At 37.9% G+C, this 22,107-nt stretch overlaps 1 protein-coding gene across 1 annotated transcript in view; it reads right to left on the bottom strand.

Moving 5' to 3' along the window:
• The window catches only part of RfC38 (replication factor C subunit RfC38), a 145,789-nt gene extending 138,703 nt beyond the window's left edge, over positions 1 to 7,086 (bottom strand). The window contains exon 1 of the mRNA XM_090392632.1: positions 6,935 to 7,086. Coding sequence (XP_090248758.1) covers positions 6,935 to 7,021 — 87 coding nt within the window. The 5' untranslated portion in view covers positions 7,022 to 7,086. The remainder of the gene's footprint in view (positions 1 to 6,934) is intronic.
• Between the last annotated feature and the right edge of the window lie 15,021 nt (positions 7,087 to 22,107).

Below are 22,107 nucleotides of genomic sequence, written 5' to 3'. Positions count from 1 at the left end.
TAAGAAAGTATTAATTTATTTTCCATTATTTAGCTATATTTTAATTTTTTAACCTGCACAAATAAATCCACATGTAAAAATCAACATTCATAAAATATTTTTAATTAAAATATACTAATTCTGCTGTACAAAACAAACACCGTGGACCGCACACAAAACCTGAGAAGGCCGCATGCAACCTGCAGACCATTGGTTACTCATCACTGCGTGCGGCTCCCTAAATTTTTTTTAACAGATATAATTTCAAAAATGGCTCTTCAATCCGAAAAGGTTGCCGACTCCTGGTGTAGCCTATTTAAAGAAATGGAGTTCTGGTAACCTTAGGCACTACTGCCAGTATAAAAAAAAAAAAAATATATGTCGATACGTCCTAGATAATGGATGATTGCCAAGTGAGCTGCTATCTTGGGCTGAAGTGACCACTGTTATGTTTGGTTCCCAGAGCGGGGCCTCTGCTTCTGTTCAGTCCCCCACCCTCGTCTTGCATACACTATAGGTGATGCCCAAAAGGTATCTCCAATATCCTACAGAGATGCAGACCCATAATGAATCAGGTTTCCCAACTAAGTAGCATATAATACTAGTTTACCCTGACAGATCATGTGCTGGAAAGAAACACAATCACAGGTGTAAAATGTCTGAGCATGTGTTTGGGTATGTGGACCAGAGAAAACATGCTTCGAAAATAATTAAAAAACGTCAAGTCAATGTTTATTTGAGGAATTTAGACAGCAATAAAGACAGAAAATTAATATAATCAATTGAAATAAAGACATCTGAGCCAATCAGAAAGTGAAAGAATTTCAGGGTTAACGTTCTAACAAGATGCTAGATCTGATGAATGCAAGAGCACCACTCCTCACCCTCGTGATTGAAGGAATCAAGAATAAAGTAGGCTGGATTTTTGATGTGGCAAGTGTTGCTGATGCTGCAAGCTGATTCTGTGTGAACCTGAGCTTTAATTGAGGTTTAGTTCAGATGTCTAAGTAGAAATGAAAGTTGTGTACATTAAAGCCATGAATGTTGGAAGCAAATATAAAATTTTTATTTATTTTTTTCTTTTAGTCTAGGCTGAATCTGTTGTGTTACAACAATGTTCATTTAAACTCAAATGAATCAAAACCTTTACTTCAATCTACCTAAGCCAGACAGGAAAGGATGAAAATGCAAATGGGCCCAAATAAAGGTTGGAACCAAAAATTCTCAGAATTAAAAAATTATATTTATGTCTCTGGATATTTAAGATCTCTACTAAAAATTTAGGTAACTTTATTAGACTCATCCTATGCAAATGCAAACAAAGTATTCTGGCAGACCATCCACCGCCTTCAAGGGAGGAAATCGTGCACAGCAAGGGCAATTAATGCCACTGATGGTGCACTTTTAACAACCGAGAAGGATATCCTCCACAGATGGAGGGAATACTTTGAGAGCCTTCTTAACCGGTGGCCCAGCAGTTGTGGACATCCAAGAGGTGCAGATCTGGGCAATGTATAGTCTCACAGCAGACGAGGTCCATTTAGCAATAAAATCACTAAAATCGGGTAAGGCTGCTGGCGATGATGAAATTCGGCCCGAAATGCTGAAAGCCTTAAATCAAGACGGTGTTCTCTGGCTGATTCGAGTGTGTCAGGCTGCTTGGATATCTGGGCGAGCACCAAAGCAATGGCAGACAGGCATAATGATACCAGTCTTCAAGAAGGGAGACCAGAAGGATTGCTGTAACTATCGTGGCATCTCTCTGCTCAGCCTGCCTGGGAAAGTGTATGCTGGGTGCTTGGAAAGACGGTGCAGGAGCATAGTTGAGTCAAAGTTCCAGGAAGAACAATGTGGCTTTCGTCCTAGTAGAAGCACAACTGACCAAATCTTCACTTTAAGGCAAGTCTTTGAGAAGTCTTGGGAACATGCCAAGAATGTCTACACATGTTTTGTGGAATTGGAGAAGGCATATGACCGGGCTCCTTGGGATAAGCTTTGGCAAGTAGTACAGGAGTATGGAGTGGATGGCCAACTATTAGCTGCCATCAAGTCCCTGAGTGAATGCCCAGAGTTTTGTGTCAAGGTAAACAGCACAAAGTCTGAACCTTTCACAGTTTCCGTTAGCCTCCGCAAGGGTGTGTTCTGTCACCCCTCCTTTTCATAATATTTATGGACTGGATTGATAGGCTCAGCCGAGGCAGTGAGTGAGTCAGAATTGGAAGATGTATCATTGGGCATCTGCTTTTTGCAGATGACCTAGTTCTGCTTAGCTCTTCCACAGATGACCTCCAGTGAACCCTGGATAGGTTTGTAGCTGTTTGTGCAGACGCTGGAATGAAGATCAGTATGGCCAAAACTGAAACATTTGTGGTCTCAAGACAACCATCCCAGTGCACTCTACATGTAAGTGGTGCCAATGAGGCAGGCGGAGAAGTTTAAATACCTTGGGTCCATATTCACGAATGATGGAAAATAGGACGTAGAGCTAGAAACTCTAATTGGCTTACAAAGCTCAATACTGAGGGACCTTGGCTGTTCGGTAGTATTGAAGCAGGGAGTTAAGCCAGAAGGCAAAGATGGCTGTCTTCAATACAGTCTATGTCCCTATCCTCACCTATGGTCATGAGAGTTGGGTAATGACCGAAAGAATGCGGACACGAATCCAAGCGGCTGAAATGAGGTTCCTTCGAGGGGTTGCGGGGCTGACAAAACTCGACAGAGTCAGAAGCTCTGCAATTCGGGAACCCTCAATACTCAACCGCTGCTTCTCCGTGTTGAGAGATCACAGTTACACTGGTACGGGCACCTGGTCAGAATGCCACAAGAGAGGCTCCCTCAGCAGGCCCTCTTTGCCAAGCCAGAGGGTGGGAGGCCACGTGGAAGGCCAAGGATTCGCTGCATAGATTATACCCAAAACCTTGGATGGACACGTTTGGGAATCCCACCAGAACACCTGAGCTTGGTGGCAGAGGATCGTGACCATTGGAAGTTCCTCTTGTAGCTGTTGCCCCCACAACCCAATTAGGAAAGGTGGGCCTTGAAGATGAATGTATTTTTTATGGCAAAATACTTCAAAATGATACAAAATAATAATTCTAAATACATGAAATTTAATGAAATTTGGTATATTTATTATGTCTGCTAAAATTGGTTAAGTTCTTGCAATCTTGATTAGGACTATTTTTAGTAACAAAATGATTCAAAATAATAATTATTATTATTTAGGCCTCCGTGGAGCCAAAAGACTCATCGTGAGAGGTCCTTCCTAGGAAACACAAAGTCCATCATACCACTCCTTGAACTCACTGACCGATTCTTGCTCTCACCACTCTCCATGCAAAGAAACCACTCATTACCCTCTTGCTCAGCTTCCTTTTGCAACTTCCAGGGACGGCCCCTTGTCATTCAGTCCTTCCCACTGTTCCACTAAGCAAAAGAACTCCCCAGTGTCAACCTTGTAACTACCTCTCAACAGTTTAAAAGTTCTTAATCATATCACCTCTTCTTCTATCTACCCTGCAGTCCACATTCTTTCAGCCAATCCTCATATCTAACATTGTACAATCCTGAAACCATCTTCGCTATCCACCTCTGTACCCTTTCCACAGTTAATTTATCCCCTTCAAATCCTGGGGACCAAATTTGAGAATAGACATTTACTGCATTAAACTGACATCCCCCGTTCATTTGCCCATCTGTCTAGTTTATTCAAATCCCCTTGCAGGGCTGCCGCATCTGCACTATTACTAATAACCCTTCCCAGCTTCACATATGCAAACAACTGAATATCATTTCTCCAAGATCTTAACTGCTGATGAAACACAAGCTGGCCTATAGTTCATATCTGCTACTGCCCTTATCCAATGGCACTATCTTACCTTCTTTCCATTCCTTAGATACCTTTCCCATAGCCAGACTTTTCATTGAAAAGCCAGGTCAATGGAGATGTCAGTTCTTTAGCACATTCTCTCAAAACCCACGGTGAAATACTATCCAGTCCCACAGCTTTACAAACATCCGGGTACTCAGTATTTGGAACACACTTTCCTCTTGCACCTCTAAACCTCGAACTTGCCCTATCCTTCTAGTATTAAAACTTACTTCTACAGGATGAAATACTCCAATTGTGTTTACTGAAAAACTCCACTATGTCCTCTGCATCAGTCACTATTCCCATTTTTATCCCACAGTGTCATTTTTCCACAATCATTTCTCCTCCTACTAGCCACATAGCTAAAAAATTTCCTAGGATTATCTTTGGATCTTAGTGCCAATCTCTTCTCATATTCCAGTTTCACCTTCCTTACCATATTAGTTACTCTCTTGGCCTGAGTCTTATATTCTTCATGCATCTGCTCTCTACCGCTCTTCTTATATTTCCTTCATAACCTCTTTTTCACCTGCAGTTCCTGTTTGATATTGTTTGTCATCCACTTTACACCAAATTGTGTCCTCTTCTTCAGTCGTGGAATACAGCTTACTATTGCTGCTAACAAATATTCCTTCACAATTTCCCAAGCACTAATGATATCCTGGCCTTCTAATTCTGCCCTCCATGCAACTGTCCCAAGTTGATATCTAAGACTATTATAATCACCTGCCTTATAATTTCACATATATTCTCTTTCCTTTGCTACTCCAGCATGTCTATTCATCTTCCAAGTCAAAACCACATGATCACTCTCTCCAACAAGGGGAAGAGATGTCATCAGCTCTTCTGATGCTATGACTAAATCCAAAAAAAATTAACCTCTTGTTCCCTCTATTACATGTAGCCTAAGACATCTGTCCCTCAAGAATTCCAGAAATTCAATTCCCTTATTACTACATGCATTTTCCTCTTCCCAACTTACACTGCTGTAGTTAAAATCTCCCATAACAATCATTCTTCTTGCACTTGCCAAGCTCAACTGTCTAAACATCTCCTGCTCCCCATCCTCTGTGCTCCTTGGCTTGCAGCAACATTCCACTCGATATCCTGTCTTGCCCACCTCACATCTCTACCTCACACCATTAGTGTCACTGCCTTCCAAAGCCTCCATTCTTAGAGGATATAAGTCATCATTTATCATAAGCAGTACTCCACCATGTTTACCCTTCCTATCCTGCCAAGAAATGTTGTACCCTGCTACTTCTATTCCTGTTATTATTTCATCTTCCATCAACCACGTCTCAGAGATCCCAATAATCTTTAGCCACGCGACCGATGCTATCAGCGCCACCAATTCATCTCCTTTATTCCAGATACTCCTGGCATTAGTATAAAGCATAAAAATATCACTGCTTCTATACCTATCATTATCCCCTCCATTATCCAGACTCCACTGGACTCAGTGTTACCTGATGTCGTCTCCCCCCCCCCCAAGCATCCATTCCCACAAGAAGCCATCCCTGCTACTATCCACCCTGGGAACTCTAGTTTCCCTGCATTGACAACACACCGACTCATTCAGAAAACAGCAATCTCTCCAGATGCCCATGTCCTTCCTCATTCAAATGCAAGCAGTCTCTCACAAACAGCTCATTTCTGTCCTCAAATGCCCTCCAAACATCCACATATTGCAATCCTCTCTTCTGACACATTTTGGCCATTATGCTATTCATTATTCCTGCTCTCCTGCTCAGCTCATCATTATCATACCTGGGTAACACACACACACATAATCTTTCCTCTCTGCATTTTCTTTTGTACTACCCGATTTATATTGCCTCTCATCTGCTCACCTGCATCCCTCACTCTCTCCTAACCCTTTCTGTCTGTGTTCCCCTACTTACCTGCTGTCCAGGCATCACTCTATCTCTGGTTCCAGCATTCCCTCGCATTCTTCTCATTCCCTCTCTCCACTGTTTCCATTCTCTCCTCTTCTATCATTCCCATAACTCTCTCATTCCCTCTCTTCTACTGTTTCTATTCTCTCCTCTTCTATCATTCCCATAAATCTCTCTCATTCCCTCTTTTCTACTGTTTCTATTCTCTCCTCTTCTAACATTCCCATAACTATCTCCCTCCTACTCTGATTCACCTTATCTTTCATACTTCTCATCTCATTCCCGAGATCCCACCTCCTTTTTCAGCTCATCTCCCTCTGCAAGTTAGCCACTCTTACTCACATTCATCCTTCCAATCAAGACAATCTCCAAAAACTTCACAATCATTCAAGCCTTCCACAGTCCCCACTCTTATTTTTTCATTCCTATTCTGCTCGTTATTCTCATCCTGTATCACACTACTTGTCTCTCTAGGTTGAGATTCTCCTGCCCCTGATGCAACGAGGTTGGTTATTGTAATATCTAACTCATTAAGTTCCTCCCACTGCCTACATAATGTGCATATATGCATCCCCCCTTTCTCTCACCTGCCACATATAATAATTTAAAAAAATTTACAAAGGATAAATAAGTGGCCTACAGTACAGTATGCTCCCCATTTTTACTAAACTTACAGAAACACAAACAATAGCTGCCCAACATTCTTTTGAACAACAGACTCACTGAATCTATTACTAACAGTCATCTTTTGTTCCATCTCCCTGGGTTCTATGGAACAGACTTCCCATGAAGTTTCTGCATTTCACATTGAATAGTAAACATTAAACAAAAACGTTCCTGGATTGAAATTTTTATATACTATGGAACTAGTCAATTCTTGTCATCTGCATTATATTCTTATTGTCTTTAAATGAAGAAACATTGATGAAAGCACTATTTGTAATAAATATGCTTGGTTTTATTTATTTATTATACGTTTACCTATTAAACGTAAAGTGCAAAGAAAACTGTGGGGGGAAAAATTAGGGAAGGAGGAACATAATTAAATAGATCGCTGTAAAGGGTACAGGCCTCCAAATACTGCAGGTTGAAATGGGGGAGGGGATGAGGAGCACTATCAGATTAGGGACAACTTTTGGTGCGTTTTCATTTTGTATAGCACAAGATATTTGCACCTAATGCTTACCAATTTTCTAATATGGGCTGCCATCCCTTTATGGAAATCCAATTTGGATAACGTTGTGGGACGATGCTTATCTAACCACAAGCTCATTGCTGAATAAACGTATGATATCTAAATCAACGTTTCCTCGACACAAACCAGAGTGCTACCAATCGTATTTGGCGGTAATGTATGACCACAGAGTGCGTAGTTTCTTCAGCAGCGGCAACACATCTAAACGCTAAATCATAAAAATATGCGCGCCGGAAATGCGCCCACAGACTTCATTCGTTCCATTTTCGTATAAAATTGTACACGAATTTTAAGAAAGAAAGTGATAATAGATATAGGTAATTGCATCTGAGAATGTCTAACGTCACACCTCAAAAAATAAACATTTTCTCCTACAGAAGTTACCTTGTCAACAATCAGAATCACAGCAACAATTTTTGGGCTTCTCCGCAACAAGTTCTCAGTGAAATTCTTTCTTGAGAGCTTTAAATGAGTCCGTTATAAGAACACTATCGCACACCTCTAATCACTCATTAAGAAGTTTTGAGATATAGTTTAGTCACAATGTCAACAGACAGCAGAGACATTCTTCATAAAACGAGATATCACAGTAAAGTTCATGTGCAGTTCCACAAGTAACCAATTTGTCTCTTATCAATTTTAGGCGTGATGGTTAAGGTGTTTTTTATTGCAATAAAAAATTTGTGCACGTGTGTGCGCACGCACACACACACACACACACAATGTTGAATTTTTTTTACCTTAGTTCCACTACACATTAAATATACCAAGAAATTATACTCGTCTACTTGATTTTAATCCTTTACGCAAAGAAGCAAAAACGGTGCTGAGTGGTCACTTGAGTTTCTGAAACCCTTTCTATGGCATCTGCCCAAAGATGCATGAGGAAGAGTAGACGATCAACTGTGGGATGGGAATGGTGGAATTCATATTGCTGGTCAATGAAATGGATGGCTTCTAGGTGGTGAAGAAAATGGCTTTTGATGGCCATCTTCATAGTTTGAGGAAACAGAATAATAATTCTATAGTAATTAATTGCGGAAGTTATTATCTTTTTTTTCGGAATTTGTTAAATGTAGGCTTGTTTCCGGTTGTAATTGTAAATGATGATAGTGTAGAATGATTGTTGAAGAGCAGATGCGCTACAAGTAGTATACATAATATGAGAGATCTGCCACATGAATAAGACTAAATTCACCAGAAAAGCACTGCATTGTTATTATTGTTGTTATTGTTATATACGGCAATAACTAAATTCTTTAAAACAACATTACAAACTCCTAAACCAACAACAGCATAAAAATGATCTCCTCATAGATGGTCTCCCAGAAATTGTTGGAAACAACTTAAGCGCTCACCTAACAATACAGTTTTACAAGCTGAATACATAAAAGATAAAAACACAGCATCTCTTAACAACACAGATTAGAACTACAAAAAGAAATTCTGATAGGAACAAATTAACAATAGCTCAGAACGACATAAAGGAAATCAGGAACCTGATTGATGAAATGCTGGACAATACATACAAAACCACTGCCTCAGAAAGAATAAAACATAGCTTGACTTGCGAGACCAAATCCCTCAGACAGTTGGCAAGCAACTTTAATCAGCACTTCACGAACTCTGACCAAAAAGTGCAGGAAAGAGTCTCTCCTTACACAAAGAAATATACTCCGCTAGGACACGAGCAACCCAGTCAATGCGGTTCCCTACAGTAACAAAAGTAACGTTCTTCCTCAAATTTCTTTTCTGACCCTTATTTTTTTTAATAAAAGAATTAGGGTATGCCTCAGAACCTAGCTAAAGGAAAATCATGAAGCTGAAAGATAAAAAAACATATTCAGAATATAAATTTATTATTCTACTTCATAATAAAGAATTGGGGTGACGTAGTTTGCATTCTTTCTTTTTTTTTCATACAACTGACAGTATTGCCCTATTGCCTCTTCTACTCTTCTGCAAATTTCACTGCCGCTCTCTTCATCAGGGTCAGCCTCTAAGCACTGCTGAATAAAAATTTCGATTGTATGAAAAATATTTTCAAATTGTTTCTATTTTCTTCATATTCTTCGGGATCTTCCTGCTGTGCATCTAAATTTAGCAGGTCGGAATCACTCAATTCCTCAGAATGAGATTTAATTAACTCTGCGATGTTGTCATTGGCAAGCTCATCGAAACCCAGTTCATCCCCGATGTTGGTAATTTACTCAACAACATTATCCATTTTTTTATTTCAAAAACCTCTAAAATCATTTGTACTATGTGGAAGAATGTGCTTCCAAACGGCTCCCATAATGCTAGCAGTATTTGACTTTGCGACTTTATAAACAGGCTGAGACTTCTCTGATTTGGCCAGAAAAATCTAGGAAGGCATTCTCTTCCAAAAAGGCGGTTTCATCGACATTAAATATTGGTGGGTTACAATAGTCCCCTTCTTTCACAATTTTCTTCGAAATCTGTAGATAATTTGTAGCCACCTCCTTATCTGCAATTGCAGCTTCGCCTGTAATTCGAACATTGCTATTTCACCTTTTTCAAATCACCCAGCACTAGCGTGGAATTCTTCTTTTCCATCATTGATAGCCTTTTCTTTCAAGGTTGCAAAGAGACTTGATGCTTTTGATTTCATAAGGTCAGTGCTTAGTGGGATTCGTTTTTGGTCACAATCTTCGATCCATATAGAAAGAAGTCTTACTAATTCAATCATCATAATACTGTACTTTGATTTCTAGTGGTCTGCATGCATGATGAACTTGAAGCAGCCTTACCTTTCTCTCTGTATTCAGCAGCTTTGCTTAAAATTGCTCTTATAGTTGATTCACCAATTTTTGTATTCTTTTCCTATCTTTGCTCTGGATTCGCCTTGTTCATTTTTCTTTATAAGTTTTTCTTCCAATGAGATTACATTTCGAATCTTTTTCACACTTCCACATTAAAAATAACTTTGAAAAATATTAAAACTAGACTAGATAAAATAAAAAATACAGATATAAGAAAGCAATGTGAAAATGCAAGCAATAAACAATTGGGTATCAACCCGAAGAATAAAATGAATTAACATGTGGAGAGATGAACTGAAGATAGAATAATAAAACAAGTCTAGAGTTGGAAACCAAAGAATAAGAGAAGAACAGGAAGACCTATAAAAAGACTAAAAGATACCATTAAAGAAGAAGTTTTGGTCGCAACAGATATCACATCTAACGCGTGAAGAAGATTAATTGCATTTCGGTATAGGAAAAAAATGGAGCACTAATTGAAAACGCACTAATCGGCAGTGGCGGCTCGAGGCCTTGAAATCGTGAGGGTGCTGCAACTTTCGAAATATACATACACACTGTAAGTACAGTGTATACGTGTTTGGATAAAATATCAAAATTATGGTAAAAAAAATAAACATGAAAAATATTGTTCATTATAGATTAAATTATACAGTTTGATATAATTTAAAATTACTTAAAAATAAAATATATTCTTCTTGTTTTGTTTCATGAAAAAATATTGTTTATTATCGATAAAATTATACACTTTAGTATAATTGAAAATTATAATCCATTCCTTTAATTGTTATCGAAGCAATGGATTTACAAATTTTGGACACTGCAATTAAATCCTTTAATTGTAAAGTCCAAATATTTAAAGAGACGGAGTAAACACGATAAGCACGATAAAAAATAATAAAAATCCATCTTGTAGCACTTAGGAAGGCGAAGGACTACAAGATGGATTTTTATTATTTTTTATACAAAATACAAAATAAGAAAATTTTATAGGATTGTTGATGATAAAATTAAATATTACAAAAAGAAATCAGCTTTTTATTCCCGTATATAGGGAGTAGGCGAGGCAGTTTAGCCCTATCTAACTTTTAGGAGACTGAGTGGGCAGTTCAATCTCCACTGGCAGCCAATCAGAGATAGCTGGCCCAAGGCTATCACTAATTAAGTGGCATGCAGAGAAGAGAGACGGCTCAAAAAGTGCCCCGATCTCGTGGTCCCTAACCCTAACACAATATATTTAATGTCTCAAATAATGTGGGTTCTACGGTCGATTTTCTTGCGCGGGACGATAAACCCGAGTTTCCAGGAGAAAAAACCCGCTTGCCCGTGCCAGAGATCGACTAACTCGAGAACCGGTCGAAAAAAGGCTTAGAAAAATTACCTCTAGTCTACGACTAGATTCGAAACAAAATCTTCCTACGAGCGGTCAAGCGCCGTGGTGTGCAAACGCCAAATCCACTGAGCTATAAATATTACAAGCAAATATAAATAAATTAATAAATATATTTATATATCGAAAAAATTGGGGGTACTGCAGTTATGCAGTGCCTATGCACGAGCCGCCTCTGCTAATCGGAGACACAATTGAGGGATTGCTGTATATTAATATAAAATCATTCCATGATTATTATTACTGTTGAAGTGATTTGTATTACTGGATTGTATAGTGAATTATATACACATGCATGCCAATCCTTATGTAAATACGATGAATAATTATTTAGTTAGTTTAAATATAAAATATATATCTAAATTTATAAAGAATCTGCATTTTGTAATGAATCTTTGTACGGAACAGAAAATTTGTGTGTGTGTGTGTGTGTGTGTGTGTGTGTGTGTGTGTGTGTGTGTGTGTGTGTGTGTGTGTGTGTGTGTGTGTGTGTGTGTGTGTGTGCGTGCGTGCGTGTGTGTGTGTGCGTGCGTGCGTGTGTGTGAGTGTGGGTGCGCGCGCGTGTGCATTTTCCTACCAATAGTAACCCTACCACGAGGTATTAATTCCTACATGCTCCATTGCATACAATGCTTATATTACATGTAGCTTACAAGTACTAATTAACATGTTTATTTATATTTTTGAATCAATATTCATACTGTATTTACATTTATATTTTTATATATCCGTATTAACACCATATAATTCATACAATAGCAGTAATTTATGTTAGATTACAAGCACTGGAAGTTGATCTTATTGGCAAATTTAATTAATTCTGAGTAATACAGTATCAAAACAGATAGTCTCTGTTTTGATACTGGCCACTTGTCTCTGGAAGTGATGACATGTTGCATTAGGGGTATCCGGATGGAGTCCATTAGCTGACAGTCGCAGAGTACGTGGTCAACAGTCTGTTGAAGGTGTGGGCTACAATGCATAATGGCGATTACAGGATATGGAATCTGTGTAAGTAGTGTCTTAGTTTTCCATGTCCCGTTAGTAGGGTGGTTAAACCTGTAGAAATAGCGTGTATTTTCAACTGGAGTCTGCTTCTGATGCTTGGTAAGAATTCTTTTGTTGCGATCCGTTTTTTGATGTATTCCATTCTTCTTCCCACAAGTCTAGGCTTTTCTTTTCTGCGAGTATTTTTATAGCAGATTTCACTACTTTTGGTAACTTGTTTCTAGCTGCTTCTTTAGCCAGCTGATCCGCGCTCTCTCGTTTCCTGCTACCCTGGTATGCGCGTTAACCCAGCAGAACTTGATTTCCCATCCCTCTAGAGTGAGATTCAGAACCAGATTTCTTTTTTGTTCTATTAATGCTATATGGTTGTTTTGGTTTTTTATGGCGTCTATAGTGCTTTTACTATCACTGTAAATTATTGCTGTCTTTTGATAAGAGGTGTTGAGTTCTAATTCCCGGAGATATGTAAGTGACAGGACTACAGCAAGTTGCTCTATTGGTTGTTGGAACAGAGAGGATGCAGCCTAGCGCAGCGGTTTTGTATAATGGACTGTCTGTTGTATGCAATGAAAGAACAACCGACGTTCCCTTCGGTTTTGCTTCCGTCAGTGTATATTTGAAAATCGTCGCTTTCGGAGCTCATATATATGTTCTCTTTGCTGGGTGAGACCAGTGTAGTGAAGCGGGCGTTCGTAGTAATTTGGATCGATGTTGTAACAAGAGATAATTTTTGTATTTTCAGGCAAATCGGTGTTAGAGCTGCAATAACGCAAGCTTCCTCGAAAGATTGTCCTGTATCCTTTAATTATACGTATGGCTAAAAGCGTTTAACTCTATTTAGTTTTTGTCGGTTTATCTTTGATTTTAGTGTATGTTTCCAGGCAGATGCAGCATAAGATATCAGTGGTAGTATAGCACCGGTATATATTGTTTTCAGCACTCGTTGGCCTAATCCCCACTTAATCCTTGCCGACTTAGCTAGGAGGTTTACTACTTGTAAGCTTTTTTTCGGCAACATATGAGGTGTTCTTATTGAAGGTAAATTATTCATCTATTATCACTCCTAGTTATTTTAACTCACTGTCTACTTCGAGAACTTCTCTGTTTAGGAAGACCGTTACAGGTTGTTTTGATTTTTTGCGGGAGATGTGAAGCACTTTAAACTTGATGCTACTGAAGGTGACTTTTTTCTCGTGTGTCCACTCTGGAATTTTAAACAGTTTTTCGTTGGCCGTTGCTTCTAACTGTGAGCCGTGGCGTCCCCTAATCATTATCATCGCATCATCGGCGAAGGCTATGACTATTGTTTCAGTAGTGAAAGGAAGTCTTAAAAGAGAGTGGTACTGGATGTTCCAGAAACCTGTCCTGCAGCAAGAACCCTTGCGGGCAGCCTCGTTTGACTTCTTTCGCTACAGTTGTATTTTTTAATGTCATGGTTGCTCTTCTGTCTGAAATAATTTTTTGTAAGGTAAGTTTTGGGGGCATTTTAAATCTATTAACTAATTGATTATGGCTGGCCACCGCGCAACATCGAAGGCTCCTTGCACATCGAGTGAGATCAGTAGTACGTCTCTCTCTCTCTTTTTTTTTTTTTTTTTTTTGCTGTAGACGGTCTTCTGTGAACTCTTTAACCTCCATAATTGCTTCTACTCGGCTGGACTGAGGTCTAAATGCGTATTGATTGCTGCTTGATAGGTTTCTTGAGTTGACGTGGGGCATTATTCGATTTATTAGGAGTTTTTCTAGTACCTTACCAGCAACGTTTATGAGACTGATTGGTCTGTATTTGCTAATTTAGTCGGATGTTTCTTTTCCTGATTTGATTATTGGTATAATTTTTGAGCGTTTCCATATTGAAGGAAATCTACATCTTTTTAGGCATGCATTGTAAACTGTTGTTATGAATTCCGGGAATTCGAGAAACGCTCTTAGAGTATATTCTGACAGAATAACGCTGGATTATTCTGTTTTCTCCAGGAGTTTTATTTTTATTTTTTGGGTCCATTGATCTTAATAGTGACTCGATTTCATTAGATGTAAATAAGTCATCATCAGGAATATCAATGTCTGTTTTCATTCTTTATCTGTAAGTTTTGTGGATTTCTTTATCTGTTGATTCATCGTCATCAGGAATGAACTTCTTTATCATAATAGCTGCAGTTTCTGCTAAGTTTTAGTGTAGATGCTGTCTCTCTTCTTGATAATTTATAATATAGTGTTGTCTTATTCTTGCTTACTGCTAATTTATATATGCAATTCCAAGGATTCGATACAGTTGAAACTGTACAGAATTTTTTCCATGATTCTGTTTTCGCGTTTGTAATTTTGGATTGATAGCTGTATTTGGCTTTATAGTAGTTCTGTCTTCTACTCTCTCTCAAATGTTGGTTATTGTATGTTCTTTGGTATAGTAGTTGGAGTGCATTAACACATTTTCCTTAGGACTGTTAGTTCGTCATTCCACCAAGGTATTGATTTTCTTCCATCGATATTTAGCTTATTGGTTGTTCTGAGTGTTTAGTCGCTGGATTTTATCAGACTTGATGAAAGCGTAGTTTTCATCAAGTCTGATTTCATTTTTGTCTAAGCTCAGCTTAGACAAAAACCTAGCAGATCGCTAGGTTTTTGTCTAAGCTGAGCTGTTGTTCGCATTATAGTGATCTTCTGAGATTAGGCGTGAAAATTCTCTTTTTAATGCTTTTATAAATTTCTCTAAGTTGGTTTTATTGGTGAAGTACTTGGTATTAATTCAATGGTTTATGTTGTGTATTCCATTTAAATTTTTATTAGTGATAATGAAACTTGATATGCAATGGTCAGAACAGCTTTCCTCTTCTTCGCATTTCTATTCAGAAACCCGGGGTAAAATAGCGTTGTTTGCTATTGTCAGATCAATGAAGCTGCTTCCTCTGGTATTTTCAAATGATGGACTGTTACAATCGTCTTTTAGTATGTGTAGGGAATTAGATGCTATGAACTCTTCCAACTTTTTTCCTCTATTGCTTGTGTTTTCGTTAAACCATAATATCGAATGGCGTTGCTATCTATTCCTAGAAGTAGGCCGTGGTTGATGGTAAAACCCACGATGTTGCCCATTTTTTCTAGGTCGTATTTTATGTCAGCGTGATAGTTTAGATTCATACTTGCAGCAAACGTTTTAATTCCTCTGTATGTAATTTCGATAAATACCGGAGTCCTCGCTGCTGTGCTGGGAAATTAATATTGTCACGACTTCATGGTTGATCACTAGTATTGCAGCTCTCTTTCTTTCTGATCCCTTTGAATATATTTTATAATTACTTGGAAAGCTGTATGTTTGTTATTGATGTTGTAGGGTTCTTGTGTTAACGCCAGTCCTATATTTGTTCTATTTATGAGTTCTATTACGTTATTTACAGCCTTATATAGAGCGATGAAGATTTATTCGAAGGCATGCCAGGGAAGTAGTACTGTTTCTGATAGCTTTATTATGCTTTCCATAATCTTTATTTTGAATTTTGAGCTGTCTGCAGTAGTTGTATGTCGGGCAGTCTTTGCTGTCATTTTTGGTTTTGGCATGCTTGTTGTGATTTTGGCAATTTATGCAGTTCATCTCGGACTTATTTCGTGGGCACTGGCTGAACTTATGTCTTTAGAGCAGATCGGACAGGTGGTTTTCCCCCTGCAGTCTCGTGTGTGATGGTGGAATTTATTGCAGTTAAAGCACCTCAGAACTATACATAGTCTTCACAATGGCAAATTCTCCACAGAATTTTGACACCAGTTTTTAGCGATTTGATCCTCACCGTTGGATAGACTTCAATAATTAAGTTTCTCTTGTTCGAATTTTTTTATTTGTCATGATAAATTTCTGTGTCAGCTTTGTATCCCTTCTGAATAGTTCTGCATGCGGATTGAGTCAATTGCGTTGTTCGTATCAATTTCACTGAGAATATCATATAGAATAAGGTTGCTCAAGTCGTACCCCATAAGAAAAATCAAGTATAAATTGTAGCATTCATTAATTAAACAAGAAGTATTTGTTTTATTCAAAACTTTTGTGAACATTGTTGTTATTTATTATGATAAAGTTCGAAATATATGTATACTTTTACATGAAATTAACAAAATGTTTTAATAAAAAATCGGTACGACTAAGGAAACCAGTGTCCTAAGTTGTACGACCTATAGCTTAAGTCGTACATAAGAATAAAATCAAACAAAACATAGGCTAACTAAAGGCCATATTTCTTAAGGAAAATATTTAAATAAAAATATTTTTATCCGGTCACCATCACATAATCAGTTATTACAAACATCACAAACATATTTATTTTTTTTGTCAACTCCAGCGCATAGATCATGCACCCATGTCTCACATTTTAAGCATTGAATCATATTTTCTTGAAGGTCTTCTGTACAAAGATTGAAAAACCAATCGCCATTACTTTTATTGACTTTTTTCTTTTTAATTTCCACTGTTTGTATCTTTCTTTTAACTGCTTCTTTCCTTTTATTTTCTGTAATCGTAATTTCATTTTTATATGGAGTAGGCGTTATTTCCATAGATGACGTTATGCCTTTGCGTATTTTTTTACTTACATCTGTCAAATGTGGAATAGAACATAAAATATTTAATTCTGTCCTTATTTTGTGTGGACTCGTCATTGAGGATGTTGCGGTAGAATCAATAGATGCCACATTTTCTTTTTTAGGTGTTTCATTACGTAGTGGCGTGATTGCTGCAGTACGATTGTCTTGAGTAAGGGTGTCAATTGGAGGAGTTTCAGTTCCTAAAGTGACCGATTAAGTTGATTCTGTGCATAATAAGTTTTCAGCGACTAGAATCGAAGTAGAATAATCTTCGTCTCTAAATACATATCTTTTGCATGGACATAAGCCGGTAGATTGAAAACCGTTTACGCGATATCCATACGGACAGATTTTAAGTATGCAATGCCCAATAGTTCCGAAACAGATGACGCATCGTTATAATAGGTTTTCAGTGATTTGAAAAAAGACCTGTCTAAAGGCTGAAGACGGTGGATTGTGTGAGCAGGAAAAGATAGCATTATCATGCCATACTCGCGTGCTAGGTGTATAGCGTCAATATTTTTTGGGTGGGTGGTATGGCCATCCAAAAGAATTAGTACTTGCTTCTTGTTACTCTTCTCCAACCTGGTGCATTGGATAAAATGTTCCAACCACTGAACAAAAAGTTCTGATGCTATCCATCCATTTTTTGAGCATCCAAATACGGTCCTTGGTGATGCTTGTCTTTAAACAATCGTTCAAACGGGAACGTTTGAATATTAACATTGGAGGTATAAATTCACCAGCAGCATTCATACAACATACAAATGTAGTTGTCAAACCCCTTTCTCCACTAGTAACTGCACTTACTTAATGTTTTCCTTTTTCAGCAATGATTTTAAATGGTTTGTGAACTGTTGACAGACCAGTTTCATCCAAGTTATAGATTTCATTGGCGGTGAACTTATCCTGATCTAATATATTTTCGTATTTATCAAAAAAATCATAAATACGTTCTTTATTGAACCCCTTAGCTCTCGCCATTGAAGTTGCCTGTGGAGTGTGTAAAGACAAGGAAGGACTGTCCTTCATGAATTTATAGTACGATTTTTACCTGCCTTTTTTTCTTAATTAAAACTATGTGGTAATTCTTATTTTCCCGCTAATTGGAACGCCAGTTTTCTTAGATCAGTTATAGTAAGCCCAAAAAAAACAGGATTCTAAAGTAAGAACATGTTTAACTAACTCCTTCTCCATCAATCAGATCTTTAGACCTTCCGCGGAACATAGAACGATACTGTTTTGATGGGTAAAGCAAAATGCTTTTCATATTCCCCTCCATCTGAAAAGGAAAGTTCTTTGGGTGGAGAATTATTGAGCTTTAAGCTCGCCCTTAAAGAGCATGATATTAGCTGTGTTCAGCTGAGCATAGAATTGATTTGGGTCTCTTGTATTTGCAGAAATCTGCTTCATTATAGCTTGAAGCTTGCTTGATCAGTGGGTTCGGATGATTAATTGTCTTGATAAAGAACTTTTCAGCTAGGTCGTGAAGGAGAGATGTGATGTAGGGAATGTTGACGTCTCTCTGAATTTGGGAGTTTCTGATAAACCACGGAGCATCCAAACTAATTCTCAAACATTTGTTCTGTATTCTCTGCAGCTTTAGAATATTTGTTTTCGAAGTATGACTCCATGCAGGAGATGTGTAAGTGATGACTAGGCGTATTACCATCTTGTATATGAGCAGTTTGTTCTGAGTATCGAATTTACTTTTTCTGTTGATCATGGGGTAGAGATTCTATTACTTTGGATGTCTTTGAACTTATGTGTTCTCTATGATTGGTGAATTGTAGTTTTTTTATCGAGAATTACTCCAAACTATTTGACTGTATTCTGCCATGGGATTTTAACACCTATTAATGTATATCTTCCTTGATTTGAGGCTTTTTTCTAGTGAACAGTATGGCTAAACTCTTCTGTGGATTGGATTGGATTCTTCAGTCCATCAGCCATTTCTCTGATGTGTGGATACTGTTTTGGAGTCTTTTGACAGCTAGTTTGGGGCTGAGAGATCTTGCTAATAATGCAGTATCATCAGCATATAATGCAGTGATTGTTGAGCTTGGGTTTTGAGGGATACCATCAATATAGTTAGAAAACAGCAAGGGGCCAAGAGTGAGCCCTGCGGTACTCCCGCCAGAACCTTGCGTCTGGTTGATACAGTTTCATTTAGGCCTTCCGAATTTGATTTGCTTATTTAACCCTCGAAGACGACGCAGAGCTGGTTTAGGGATTTTATATTGTCTGTATGGTTCATTAAATCCAATATCACCACTACATAATTTGCTTAACGCCTCATACATATCTTCTTGTTTCCAACTATTATAGATTCGTTTTGACATATGTTATCAGGTCTATAATAAAAAAACAGAAATAGGAAGAAGTTTTGAACATATGCAAATTAATATGTCTTCTTTTAATATTGGCTTTAAAATGCACCATTTTCAAATAATGTATAAATGACAATCGAAACAGTTTCTATTTCATGTTCTACAGTCTTACCTGCACAGGCACTGGGCAGATCAAATTTAATAACAGAGAGAGGAATTCCTTAAATCGTACCAGTACGACTTGCGAATCTTATGTGGGATGTGGGTACGACTTAAGACACGGCACGTGGTACATTTCAAATAAACATATGAAATGAAAACACTAAATAAATCTACTACGATTTCATTTCGAATAAACAACTATTTAAATACTACAGAATGCATACCTGAACAGGAAAATGAATTTATCAATAATTTGCTTGCTACAAAAACTACCAAACATATACAGAAAATTATAAGAAAACAACAATGAACTTACTTATTGAAAGGATTTTTTAGTACACTGTAGGTGAACGACATTCACCATTCGAACCAATATGGATGACTTCTACCGGCAAGAAATGTGCGGCAAGAAGGTGTACACTTCTTGCCGCTAGAAGTGCTGTTATCGCGGTATTAAATTCTGAATCCAGGAGACCAAATCTGCACACGATAGCCCATGAGTGATCACATCAAGTCATTTTGAAGATGAATAATGACGTTCTTCTCTTCATATATCAAATGCGTTTCAGCATCGCAATTATCCTCTGAGTTGTATTTGCAATTTTTGCTATGTGACCATTGAAATTAAACTTCCTATCCACCATAATTCTAAGTTCACCAACTAATAAGGCTAGCTTCATTAGTTTCTCCAAGCATTCCCGCCAATTTAATATCCAATTGGAAATCCCTTCATCCCAAAATGCTTCACTTTACACTTACTAACACTAATTCAGAGTATAGATTGAACAACAATGACCTAAGGATTGATTCCTGGGATAGGAGGGTGTGCTGAGAAGTTCTAGTAATGGTCGAATTTCTTCAAAACCTCTGACATGTCTTCTTATAAATCCTAAAAGAAAAAAGAACAAATTATTATATAATGTGATGAAACATGGGGGGGGGGGAGGTTAAAGGGTTTTATGATATGTTCTTTCTTGTGGTTGTGGATCAGTTGCTTTAACGTCATTATTGTTCTAGATGTTTATCAGAAAACTTTTCAGTCCCTGGTTGTCTCCTATCTGTCAGATTCTCCTCCATCGTATGCCAATTTCTTATACCTGTCAGTGAGCCACCCACCTATCGAAATTAATACTTTATATTCTAATATTATATCCTTCAGTTTATTATGCAGCCTTTCTTGTGGTATCCTCTGAAATGCCTTAACAAACTCCAACCGTATCTATTCCTTTCTATCCGAATAGCCCATAATATTAATCTAAACTGCTAACACATGACCATCTTTTAGTAAACCTAACAAAGTATAGGTTGCCCGTCATCCTAATTTTATATACCAGTTCTTGTCAACTCCTCTAAATCTCTTCATGACTGTTCCAAAGATACTGATATATCAGTAATAATGCAGTATTGTACAACCATATACAATTTATTATTATTATTATTATTATTATTATTATTACGTGACACCGCCAGGGAGTCCAAAGACTCATCGAGGGAGGGAGGCCACCTACTCCACAAATTTCTGCCTCCATCACTCAATCCACCAACTACAACTACATTCATCATCTATACCAACGCCATCTACTGCCCACAATCACCACTAGTTTTCACAGACAATCAAAAACATCCATGTCCATGGCGGGATTCAAACCCACAGCCTTTTGGCTGGAGAGCAGATACACTAACCACTCGCCCAACCAGAATGGCAAAATTCCAACTCTGTCTCCGCCACTCCATCAACTATAACGAACAGCAACTACCATCATCATCTCGATCAACGCCATCTACCGCCACTACTATTTTCACAGACATCCATGCCCATGTTGGGATTCCAACCCGCAGCCTTTTAGCTGGCAAGCAGATATGCTAACCACTCGACCAACCAATCTGGCCTAATACTATCATGGGATTATCACATTATTTCCATTCTGTTAATTTTTTTCTGCTTTGAGACTCGAATTATACGACTATGGCATGGCCCTGACCAGTTCGACTAAACATTCAATAGCATTCGTCCTTGTACTCCATCTGTCGTCATTACGAATTCTTATCCAGGTTATGCGACAGCTCTGGATCTCGTTTCTCATGTACTGCTATCTGTTCATGGGAACTGTGTGGGTGCTGTATACACCAGGTTGATAGATGTTAGCGAAGTGAACACTCATTATTTTAACAATTATCTGACATAAACGTGCCTACTGCATTCAGTAAAGTTATTTTTGCACATTCTTTCTTTTTTTTACTTGTACCATAACGAGAAAATTATTTTGTGTTGGGAGTTTTTAAAAAATTGCATGCACAATTAATTTTTATACTCCATATGAGTTTTCCGTACAATACTCGAAAGTTTTGTAATCTTTTTAATTAAATTTCTTGGATAGCCATTGTTTACCAGGGTCTGTGATATATTAGTTCATTCGTCCTGGAGGTCTTTTTTTTTCTGATATGATGCTGGTGGCTCTATGTTTAAATATGTGTATGTGATGCTAAGTTTTTGAGAAATATGGTGAGTAGACGAGAAGTGAAGATAACGTCCAGTATGGGTATATCACAGACCCTGGTAAATATCGGCCATCCAAGAAATATAATTAAAAAGATTCTTCATAGCAACCCCACACAACGACAATCTGTAAAGACTCAATATAAATCCTAAATTGCCATCCCTTATGTAGGAACAGTGTCATAAAAGATTGCCACACTCTTCAAACCTTTTGAAATTAGAGTAACTTTCAAACCGATCGGAAACATATTAAGGTCACCAAAAGACAGTAATGCCTTCTTCAAATACGCTGGAGTATTTGAACATCCCTTGATCTTGTGGTCTAAACCACACAGGTCAGACATTAAGAAGTCTTGAAATAAGAAGAAAGGAACACTTAGGGGATGTTAAAAACAACAGAATAGATAGTTCCGGATTAGTCC

The sequence above is a fragment of the Typopeltis vanoorti genome, chromosome 5, assembly GCF_054136105.1.
Source record: "Typopeltis vanoorti isolate ZY-2024b chromosome 5, IOZ_Tvanoo_1.0, whole genome shotgun sequence".
NCBI classification, from domain to species: domain Eukaryota; kingdom Metazoa; phylum Arthropoda; class Arachnida; order Uropygi; family Thelyphonidae; genus Typopeltis; species Typopeltis vanoorti.
This window is presented reverse-complemented; position numbering and strand designations above follow the sequence as displayed.